General features: G+C 45.3%; 1 protein-coding gene across 1 annotated transcript; it reads left to right on the forward strand.

The window, feature by feature from the left end:
• Window positions 1–1,910: 1,910 nt before the first annotated feature.
• On the forward strand, window positions 1,911–3,336 carry flbD (putative MYB family conidiophore development protein FlbD). The gene is made up of 2 exons (XM_032051727.1): window positions 1,911–2,009; window positions 2,174–3,336. The coding sequence occupies exon 2, from the start codon at window positions 2,223–2,225 to the stop codon at window positions 3,192–3,194; it is 972 nt and encodes a 323-aa protein (XP_031910621.1). The 5' UTR covers window positions 1,911–2,009; window positions 2,174–2,222; the 3' UTR covers window positions 3,195–3,336.
• The last annotated feature ends 8,698 nt before the right edge of the window (window positions 3,337–12,034 follow it).

Consider the following 12,034-nt stretch of genomic DNA (forward strand, 5'->3'; position numbering starts at 1 on the left):
TTACCACAGACCGTTTCTGCCGCTCCCGTTCTCCTGTCAGGGCCCTGAACCTAGACGAGCATAGGCCAACCTCATATTCAAGGTGTCGAGAGTGGATCGGCCATGAGTGCACTCAGTACACTAACCCACGGAGATGATCGGACCTTAATTTTTTGTTCCTTTTTTCCCTTTTGCCTCCCACACAGTCTAATTAATGATTGATACCGTGGGGTCTTCCTCGCGTTCACTTGTCGTTCCTGTACCCCATTAAAATTAAATGGTTTTCTTTTTATCGAGACGTGACTGACTCAAGGAAGACTGTTCTCTGCTATCTCGACGACACTTTCCCCCTAAACATGGTCTCCACTGCATATACGAGCAGATGGACTAAAGTGATAAAAATAAAAGAAGAGGTTAGCAGAATGGAGGCTGATTATTTACTAATCCGGAAACTACGTGTCTGTTCGTCCTACAGATACTACATTGATTTCTCCTAAAAGTTCCTAGACGTTTAACGCCGATATAGCGGCGTCGGAGTTAAATCTCCATAGGTCTAGTACTTGGGATGGCGTACATATGTATAATAATTCTAGAGAAGGAGATCGTGACCAGGGTGAGCCTTGCGAGGAGGAGTGATTAACAAAGTCTTTCCGCACCCCCTGGATGGTCTCATGTCGCTGTCTCTCATACAATGAATGACTCGCGATGTCTGCTTGGTGTACACCTAAAAAGCAATTAGGAAATAAAAAGCGAAGTAGACGCATATTCATGTTTCACACAAATCATTAGTACTACAGGAATCCCTGTTGCAACACCAGTCCTGTGGTAAGAGTCTGTTACTATAGCAAATAGTGGCAAATCTTTCCCCCACGATCCGGAAATTCCCCCTGCGCTTCAGAACTTGGTCTCTTTTTTTTTATTTATTCTTTCTTTCTTTATTCCTTTTTTTTTTTAAGAATAATAAAATTATATTAATTTGAGTGGAGTCGTGCATGGGTGTGCTTCAAAATTACGACCCTGTCAAATTCATAGGCTAAAGATGGGTCTTACCCAAAGAAGATACTGCAAAGAATGTTTAGCCTGTCTTTTCATTTTCCCCACTCGAGTATCTTATGTCATTACGTTGACACCCTCCAGGAGTATCCAGGTATGTCGGGTACTCCGTACGGAGTACTGTAAGTATATCTGTACGTACATACCGAGCTCCATATTTAGATAAACAATGTACATCTGGTTTACGTATGTACAATATATCTCTGAGCGAACATGATTAAAGAACCTTATGGAGGCGAACCATCCTGTGCCTCTAGGGATAACACCTGGAGCCCCTTTGTAGCAAGGCAGCAATTGATGAACTCGAGTACGGGGTAGACAGTGACAAAACCTCCTTTCATGTCGGGTATGAGTGTGTGTACCAAGTAAAAGTCGGAAGTTACCAAAATTACAAACATTACATACAAAAGTGCTCGTGACGAGTGTGACAATACAGTAGTAGTAACGAAATCTGCGGGAAGGGGAAAAATAAAATAAAAATAAAAAATAAATTCTTATTATTTAAAAAAAAAATATAATCACCCCCCAAAAAATAAATTATAATTTAATTTTTCTATTTTATTTTATCATTTTATACCTCCGACAACTGTCAGCTCTCCGAGATCTTGGATCAGATCTTCTCCTATAGCGTGCTCTAAGTGTGGAGCAGTAGTCCATTTTTCTCTGACCCGTCTCCCTGGTCATTGTACCTATTCTCTGATTATTGCTATAAAACTGATCATACCTCATCCCTCCTCATACTTGTCCATCACTTCAAAATTTCCCGTCTCTTCCCCTTACTCTTCTAGAGATATATCTACCACCTGGACCGCCGTACCTTTCGAACCTTAAATTCTTTCAATCCATCCATCCATTACCAAAGCAATCTTTTCTAGGATCCAGGTACCTGATTACCCTTTTCCAACATACACACATATATAATAAGCACTTGTGGGATTTAATCTCTGGTGCACTAAGTCGGCCACCCCCCACCATCGGTAAGCACTCAACCTCCCTTATTATATTAACTGTCAACCTTCCCCGCCCTGTGCCCTTCTTTTAATTACTGGCACTCCTGCATCCTTTATTACTTTGCTTTCACTACTCGGATCATCAACTCGTTTCCTTCTCCTACTTATAACCATCTAACCGACTGTCACAGGGAACAAAGTGAAAACGATCTCTTCAATACATCAAAGACTTTATCTATAATGGCACCTACTCATCGCCGTGGACCTTGGGTCCCTGAAGAGGATCAGTTGCTACTTCAGTTGGTTCGGGAACAAGGCCCCAACAACTGGGTGCGCATTTCGCAGCACATGCACTACCGGTCTCCCAAGCAATGCCGGGAACGATTCCACCAGAATCTTAAGCCATCTTTGAACCGCGAGCCTATCTCCGCAGATGAGGGTCTGATGATTGAGCGGATGGTGAACGAAATGGGCAAGCGGTGGGCCGAAATTGCCCGACGACTCGGCAATCGCAGCGACAACGCAGTGAAGAACTGGTGGAACGGCAGTATGAACCGCAAGAGGAGAGGTCTCCCCACTTCGAGTACCACGCACATCTCACGCACTTTCAATGGTCGAATTGAAGCCCCATATGCGCGCGCCTCCGTGTCTTTGGGCAGCCCAACCAGCCGGTCTCGCTTTACTTCTATCTCGACCGATAGACCTTTTACTTCCTGGTCGAGGCGGGACTCCACCTCGACCACTTCCCTTGATGCCCCTCGCCAACTGACGCCTATCTACACACTCCCCGCGCTCAACCGCCCGGTCGAGACGCCTTTGACCTCGCCTGCTTACTCGGACGCTTCTCATACTCCCTCCCTGGAGCCACCATCCATGGTCTCAGACCATAATTCAGTTTCCTCCGCATCCCCTAGGACCATCGCATCGCCGCAGCTCCTGCCATTTCCCGTGGACACCCGCCAACAATACGGCGACTTCCGCAAGCAGAGCTCATTGGATGAAGTCTACATGTGGTCAACCCCGAAGAAGTCCGACACTTTTGCCGATCTGCCCTTCAAGCCCAGATGGGTTTCGGACAACCAGCCTTGGCACCAGCACTCAACCTCGTTGTCGCAGACCTGGCTCGTTGCCCCCGAAGAGTCTCAACCAGAGGCACCTAAAGCCGAATCCCCACGTGATTCGCGCATGGGCCTCAGTAACCTGCTGAACTAATGACGATTCTTCGCCTTGGAATGATCGCACGACATCTTTCGCATACTATTTTGCCTTAATTTGCTTCATTTCGGATGATATCCTGGAAGCGTTTATGTATATGCTTGACCGACCCCTTGTCACTCTTTTGATATTTTGGTTTCATTTTCATTTTTCATTTTTTTTTTCATTTTTTTTGCATTTCCTTTGTATCTATATCATGTACATTTTGTTGGGTGATTTTCATATATATCCACGGCGGGTCACGTGGTAATCATGGTGCCTCTTTGAATTGGTACAAAAGCATGTTCGGAGAATGGTCGAGTTTCGACGGTCATCGTTGGCTGGATGACTACTTTGGATGGTTTAGAGAAAAGACGGGAGTGACGGATGATCTGTTTTCTTCTGCATGTGTACAGGTCTGTGTTTCTGGATACTCGGTTGGGATCCACTATGTGTGTGCTTGGACTTTAATAATACCCCTGGCTGTTGTTGCATGTTGGTTACAATGAAACTTACGATGCTTTTAATTTTTGTGTATGATATTGAGCCTTAATTCATATTTTCCACTCTGGCCTCTCTCCTAGTTCTTACCGTTCATTCTTGGATAGGCATGATATGAATCAGTTGGTATCCCCACTGCCGACACACTTCAGCTGAACTCTCCCTTTTTGTGGCTGGCTGTCATCGGCATTTGTCTGCGACTGAACCTCACGAGGAGTACGCAAGGGGGTTGCCACCGGCTGAGTGATATCCGAAGGCGAGTTGAGAAAGGAGAGAAAACGTGATACCACTTCGACGCAGAATAAAAAAAAAAAATCAATACATAATAATACTAATAAGTAAGTTTATTAGGTGTGAGACAGGAGATCTCTCGAAAAGAAGAAAAGAAACAAAAAGCAAGGGAAAAACCCCCCACACCACCACTACAGTTTGCATGCATACCACGCTTGGTTGGGAAGTTGGGATCGATAGATCGATTTCTAATTCAGCTGCCGAGTTGTCCTCCATCCACCACGGATCCTTCAAGGCATGGTCCAAATGAATGGATAGAAAACCGGTATGGTTCATACGAATCGCGACTCAGTCCAGGGCGCTTGGATGCTCTCAATGGTTCACCGTGCAAACTTTGACGTGCAGGAGGTACGAATAATTCTGTTGGAACTTGGAACTTGGTCGGTAAGGTTCCTGTTGCCCAAAAGTTTAACCTGGGACGATTGGACTGGGCTTGAGCGTTGGCAATGCGGTTTGCCCGTTCCCCGTTCCGGATATCCATTGCTTCTTCCCTTGAGTATCCTCCTTGTGCACCATTGCCAACGGTCTCAGGAGGATCGACCTACTACACGTCTGTCGAAGCTGCAGACTTTGTCCTCGAACCCGACTACGTGGTGGTTTGTATCCACTGGGTATGTGGGTATGCATGTACATATGTACTGTTCATGTTCATACTGTACCTCTCACGACAGGACCTTGCCATTCGCCTTTTGCGTCCTTACTGGAGTGGGATTTACATACATTGGACCACAACACGCAATGAGACCAGATCTAAGGAAAAAAGCAAACAAGGACCAAAGAAAAAAAAAAAAAAGAAAAGAAAAAAAAAGCAACATTGGCACCAGCCACTCTCGCACGTGTACCACACTGGTCACCTCACTATCTCACTCTAGTTCTTTAGTCTTGACGGGGCTGTGCGAATAGTAATCGAAGGATGGCCTCAATAGTCGTCGAGCTTCCCTGTCCGACTCGCCACAGTGCTACAGAGGAGTTGGTGGGAAAGCCACATTCAGCTTGGTCGAGATTGCCGATCGTCTGTATGATATTATAATAATAATCATGCTCATCACTGCGAGGATGCCAATTTGGTAAGTGTACGGATATAACCTACACACATTCCCATCCGCACGCTCACTTCAGCCAGCCATGATGCCTCCTTTCTTGCAAGTCTTTGCAAGATGGGGTAACCGAGCATGTTCATCACTGAACCCAAATACATGAAAATAAAGTTACATTTAATTTTCGTCGACAGTCGCTATTCTACGAGGGACGTCCCCCCTAACCTTTGACATACTATGACATGACTCGCTTCGGTATCTTATTAAATTTTTTAAAATTTATGCTTTTCTTTGAAAATGTTAATTCTCCAAATGGAATGTGAATCCGGCGGAAATATCAAGAGAGAAAAAAAAAAAGAAAAATAAAATAAAATAAAATAAAATAAAATAAAAAACCCCCTCCGTTGCCGAATTATCCAGCCGACTCTCACGATACCCGACGACACACTCTTGACGAACAATGAGATTGTCGACTTACCTCATCAACGCACCCCTGGCCCGGACCAAGAGACGATCGCAGCACTGGAACGACGATCGTTTTCCCATTGATTTGGAATACTCGTCGTTAGCGTCAGTTAGCGGACGATTAGTTTCCTTTCACTCCTCCTCTTGAACGTGACGTATTGCCGATTCCGATCCGATCGTGATGATTCGATAATTCGATTTAGCCGAGTGGAGAACCGTTGCAGCAAAGAAATATTGACCTTCTGGACTTCTCTCCTCGAGACCAACATGTAAATCAGGGATTTATTGACAATTCCCGCCAAATCCAAGGCAAAGATATCAAAAATTGATTGATTGATTGATAATAACGTGTCAGACGACGAAACAAATTAAGATGCAATCTATTTATATTGCTCAATTAATGTCGCCCCAAGGTGACAGCTGAAACCTCCCAATGCTGCTTCTCCTGATCACCCGGAATTAATTAATATGAGATAGATGGAATTATTTATATCATCCTGCTTCATTGCCAACCAGAGGAAAGGGAACCCTGGCCGCTGATTGGCAGATCATCTCGGGTTTTAATAGGGCTTTAATATATTTCAGTGGGGAATCCGTCAGTTCTCACGCGTGATTGGCTCGATTCCCCTTTTTTCACTGGTCCACTCCACGTCTGGAATGACTCTGACCTTAGCTTGACTAACGGGCTTGTATAATATTCATACTAACTAACTACTACTAGTCACTAGGTGCGTTGAGGTTGTTGAAGATAGAATACGACGGTGCAGAGGCCAAACTACACAGCCCTCCTCAGAGCTACGGTACCTTAGCTCTAGCGACCTAGCTAGTAGCCGAGTGAGCTGTCTAGCTAAACTCCCCGGAATGTAACATCCTGGGTCGTAGACTGCTGACCCAATTGGGAAACCTCAGCGATCCCAATACGCTTAATCTCACGAGCCTACGTTATGTACCTCGACAGTCATCAGTTCCATAACCAACAACCAAGAGAACAAACGAAAAGTCTCGCGTTTCAGAACCCCGATTGACTCTCCTCCCGAGATCCATATCTGCACGAAAGATCTAATTATATCACTCCCAACGGGCCAAAGGAGTAATAACTCCGGCAAAACTTCCATTATTACCAAATCGGGAGTTGAACCATAAAAACAGGGAAGAAGAGGGGAAAAAAAAAAAAAAAAAAAAAAAAAAAAAACGAAAGTAAAAAGAAAAAGAAAAAAAAAAAAAGGAAAAAAATTCAACATTGAAAAAAAAAAAAAAAAAAAAGAGAAAAAGAAAAAAGGCCTGATCACATCTTCTACAACAACGCTCATTGGCCCTCCCGCCAAACCGCGGTGATCTTCCCGTGGTCAGAGTTGCAGCCGACCCAGAACCAAGGGCCAGCTAGTTTGAGATGTTGAAACGGCCGCGTCGATGGACTGTTCCGCGGGATAGTCTGGAGTTTTTGATATTGAGGTGGGGTCAGAGGCTCGCTACCCTGTACCTACTTGGAGTAAGTTACTGGGAGTACTCCGTACTTACTAACTACATACGGAGTACTTACTACGACTAGTCATTGCTTTGATGAGTGGGCGGAGAGACGAGGCGGATGTACTCCGGATGCTACTCTCTGTATGGTTACCATGGTAAGTACGTCGTTGCATGCTGGGCCGGAATTGAAATCCGAGTTTACCTTTCATTTAATTAAATTTTTTATTTGAGGAAATTTTTTAATACAACTAAATTTGACTTAATGGGATCATACTGATCAAGATTTCTATCGGCTGCAACTTACAAGACTAAAGACTACATCTTACTTTACTCGAAATTAGCGGAGTTGACCGATTGAGAATTTCAAATTACGGAGATTACTTTCATGGTTGGTGGGGGTGTGCTGTCGATGGTGATGATGATGTATGTATGTATGTATGTATATGCTTAGGACGATGTACATAGCTACACCGCTGGAAATGTGGTGGGTGTTTCATACTATGAACTTGATTGAATCAACAGGTACCGCTTGTTTAATTTTCTGGATTTCATTGGTGATGGGGTATTTCCTCCCCGAAGATGCAAAAGAGCCAAGTCCTCGGGACCAAAAAGGAAAAAATAAGAAAATAATAGCTACCATGCTATCGGGTACAACCGATCAACCATCTACTTAACCGAGAAAGGACGTGCAGAAACCAAATAAGAACTACGAAAAAAAAAATCTCTTTTTCAACATCGAGATCTCATTTTTCAGTCGCTCAGTTGAAGAGCTCGCAATCCACTATCGCGCTAGGGTATCCAATAATCTGGAATTCCGTAGTTTTTACGCACTGGGAATGGGGAGGAGAGTGCTCAGTCCTCAAATTAGGAAAGGGCAAGTAGGGGACGATGGGTGGGTTCGTTGGCTATCTACCTCCGCGGTGTGTATTTTTTTTCTCTCTTCCCTTTCTCTTCAATTTTTCCTTTTTCTGATGTTATTCTTTTTGTTCTAGTTTATTCTCTTTCCATTCTATCACGGTTCGTTTAGAGAACCTATACCCAGTAGTCCAGATGAGGAAGAGAGAAAGGGATCCACATCATTTGTTTTTCCAGACGGTAAAAAAAAAAAACCAAACGTCTAGACCAGGTTCATCCGTTAGATGTCAAAAACATGCTAACTCGTGACTATTTAAATTTTAATATGCGGAACAGCGGAACATGACAGGGGGCGGAATGCATATGCAACCTATCACTCCTCCTTCTTAGGGAATTGACATTGTGATTCTGCATATGCATACTTGAAGGTGGACCACTTTGTCTGTACTTAACTCCTGTAGAAAAAGGAAGAAAAATTTTAATTAGTAAAAATTAATAGGAAGGAGGTAGCAGCTGAGCATAGTTGGTATGTGCGTTCGCCAAGTAGTTAACACTTGGAGTAGGAGTAGGTTTATGCTCTGCATTGTCAATACAGGGTAATTGATTTCCGAGCTTTTGTGCACACGGTCCCTCTAACCCCCCTGAAGCAAGGTGGGTCAACTTTCTCTCTCTCTCTTTTTTTTTTTTTTTTCTTTTGAAAGTTAGTTGGGCGGACCGGTTGATCGATTTCCTTTCAGTCGCTGCACCGAACGTTGAGAATCGAATTATCTGGCCTTGTTATTGGTGGACGGAGGATCTCGGTGGTCTTGCTGATCGCTAGTCTCCTCTGGGATTAGGGTACCCGCCCTACCGGTCCTCCCGTGATCGGCGGATTTTGCTGACAATAAAAGAGGAAAAGTCGGAGTGCGTTAGTGTTGGCTGTATCATACATGGGTGTATATACGATACCGACCCAACCAGGGGATGGAGGATAAAAGTAACGGGTACAGTACAGACAGCGGGTGTTAGTATGGTATTTTACGGTTTTCAGGGGTCGTTGGATTATCTGGGTTCAGCCTCACCCTTCACAAGTGGCTTAAACCATAGAACTCGATCTATACAGAGACTATTTATTTCTGCGCCACAGCCAGCTGAAAGGGTCAGCCACACCACAGCACCGCACCGCCACGGCACCTTTCCTGAACGAGATATATTCCACGAGGCCAATAGCCGATCTCCTCACAAATATCCCCTGTCAGGAACGCAAAGACCAAAGCATGTCTCCTTTTTGGGAAACAAGCGAAGGTAGTCCTACTAGCAGGTAGTATAGGCTATAGTCGTCGTAGTTAAAGGGTGCCGGTGACGAACCGACCGAACCGCTATGGCCAGCATGAGGACAAGTCAGTGACTGGTTCCCCCCCCCCCCCAACTACTCAGGGACCATTCAGAAAATAATGAAATCAGCCCCAAAAATCCCACTAAGCCATTTCGGGTGCCAAACAGCGAGAAAGGAATTTGTCATCGGCGGCGGGTATTACCGTACACCTCTTGCCAATACGCTAGACGCTAGTCAGGGTGCAAACCAATCATGCTTCATAGAGCCCCCATGGTCCAAGCACAAACCTCCCCTTGCCAAGGGGTTCTTTGCGAACCACGTGGAGCTTGTCAGATACCAGCCGTTGCCGTCAGGTTTTACCGATGATATGTATTACGGTACGGAGGTATTGTCGTGTTGTGTATGAAAGTGGTATTTCTGTTCCGTTCGCTATCGGTATGTATCAACATACATCCATCCATACATACTGTATGTAAGTTAGGGAGGGAGAGGAGTATGAGCGGGTGTCCCGATGCATTGCAGCTGAGACTTTTCCAATGACTTCCCTCATGGACTTCATCCCCGATGAAAGAAATCCTCTCTAGTCAACTCTTTTTTTTTGGGGGGGGGGGGGGGGGTTACTCAGGGTTTCTTGTCAATTCGGCGACCAGATAATTCGGAGATGCCGATGTTCTGATATGAGACATAGCCAGCAAGCAGCAGGAGAGGCCAGTCTTTCCTTGCCCTATCATTCTCAGAACCAGGGGTTCAACAACTATGCATATTGTTACTCAACGGCGGTGCACCATCCACGCAAACACCAATACATTGCAAATACATCCCTGCTTATCTGCCTTTTACTGCCAGGTACGATAGCTGATCTCCACTCACACATTGCATCATCACTATCATCAGCTAGCTAGACACACACAAGTTGATACAAATGGAGAGATCGACGGCGACCGCTATCAGAATCACATGAAAAGATGCCGGTGTGCTCGGGACATAAGGAAGTAATATCCGCCGCACCTCATGGACTCGACGCAGCTGAGGCTCAGAAATGACAAATCCGGGGGTGTTCGGTCGCCGTGTGCTTTTCTCCGCGTATGGCAGACTCCCTCGATCCCACGGGGATCAAAAAAAAAAAAAAAAAAAAGACGCAAACTGGTTTCTTGCCTCCCCGATCGGGGAACTGGATCCTGTCCCTGGGTAAGTCGTCATCCATGTTGCTTCCCCTGTTATGGTTATGCGACGAATTTGTCATGTTGTGAGCTTGCCTGCCTGTCGGTCGTTTGACAGACATGAAGCAGCAGATTGAATGCAATCTGTCATGTGCGGGGTGCCAATAATCGAGTGCATCCTGCGCATACCTGATGTCTGCTTGTTGGGGAGGGGAAAGGAACTATAGAATAGGTTAACTTCCACTACAGCGAAGTGCATCCTTGACTACTCAGGGGAAAGCAAGTTGAATGTCACTTCGTTGTACCAGCGGTGACGCTTTGCTATTAATAAAACTCTCCCCTCTCTCTGTGTGCATTTCACGACATCCGAAGACTAAAACATGGCCACAGACATGCAGTGATTCCTGAGGCATGCGCTCCATTGTCTTTTGGCCTGGGCTAACATTTTGAAGCACAAGTGTTCCCTGCTGGCCTGATTCGGAATGTTACAGACCCAGAACATTCGAAATTGGTCCGATTGTCTGTGAGCAATGGATGCAGCATGCGCTGTCATCCCTTGTTTATCCATCTGCTCCCTGCAGATTGCCGTTGCTTGACTTCTGCAGGCTTTTTCCATGTTTGTCTGGGGATTTGGAGGTGTCATGTGCCCCGGATTGGCATGGTTGTACGACAGTTGTACAATTTGTTCTGGGTTGGAGGTCGATAGGTTCATATTGAACTGGGTCTACACTTCACGCTGGCCTGGTGGACTATCGTGACCTGTGAATTCATTGCTCGTAGGGTCTTTCTATTCATCAGATACAGAGTATTCATTCTCGATTAGAATGAAATGGTAAATAGCTACTGTAGACTTTCACTAGATTCTCAAGCTGGGAATACATACTATTCCTACCCCAGTATATAAATGCCTACTGTCAGGTTCAGCTTTTATTGCCGTAATGGCCCCGTGAGAGATCCAGATTGACAGCGTTGTTTCTTTTGAAGCTGGCTGGACAATCGAGATTACCGAGGTTTTCATGCTGGTATGCCAAAATTGGAGGGATTGGCTGTATACACATACATGAGAAGCTCTTTGCATCATCTAGTGCGATATAGGAATCACTATGGACCCATCACTATATCACCTTCCATCATTATATCCCCTGTTCCATTACTATCCATTAAGGGAAACGAGGAAAGTTACGCGGATGGAAGCAAAAACATGGGGCATTTATTATTATTCCACCCAAGATTCGAGATTTGCCTCAAAACATCATCTTATGCCATCCCTGATCTGGACGACTTGAGAGCCCTAATTCTGGAGCAATTACCATTAAATCTAATCAAGAGCACAAAGCACCGCTCAAACGCCTGTGTATCAGATCTAACGTACATTTGCCCCTTACTCATGGTCCGGATGGGTATCACGTCCAGCGAGGTTTCACTTACGCTACAATTCTGGTCCAGCCTAGGCCTTTCACAGGGAAACTCGCTGCTAAAGCAATTGCATCAGGGAGGGGGGCCACAGCTGGTCTGTCTCAAGTTCCATTCCTGCAAGTTGATCCACAAAGACCAGGCAGCTTGGCCGTCGCTTGCAGAATTAGATGATTCAGTCAAAGTATACTGAGGTCTCGTTGGACGCCGCAGAGGCAACTACCGGCAATGGCCGGTCTGTGCGGACTACGTACACAGAATAACTTGTCCGTCGAACAGCTGAAATCGCGGTGCAATACATCCCGTGGCTCTTGTAGGCTCGCGCAGGAAAAGGAGAACGAGAATCCATTTTAA

Source organism: Aspergillus pseudotamarii (assembly GCF_009193445.1).
Source record: "Aspergillus pseudotamarii strain CBS 117625 unplaced genomic scaffold BDV38scaffold_52, whole genome shotgun sequence".
Lineage (NCBI taxonomy): Eukaryota > Fungi > Ascomycota > Eurotiomycetes > Eurotiales > Aspergillaceae > Aspergillus > Aspergillus pseudotamarii.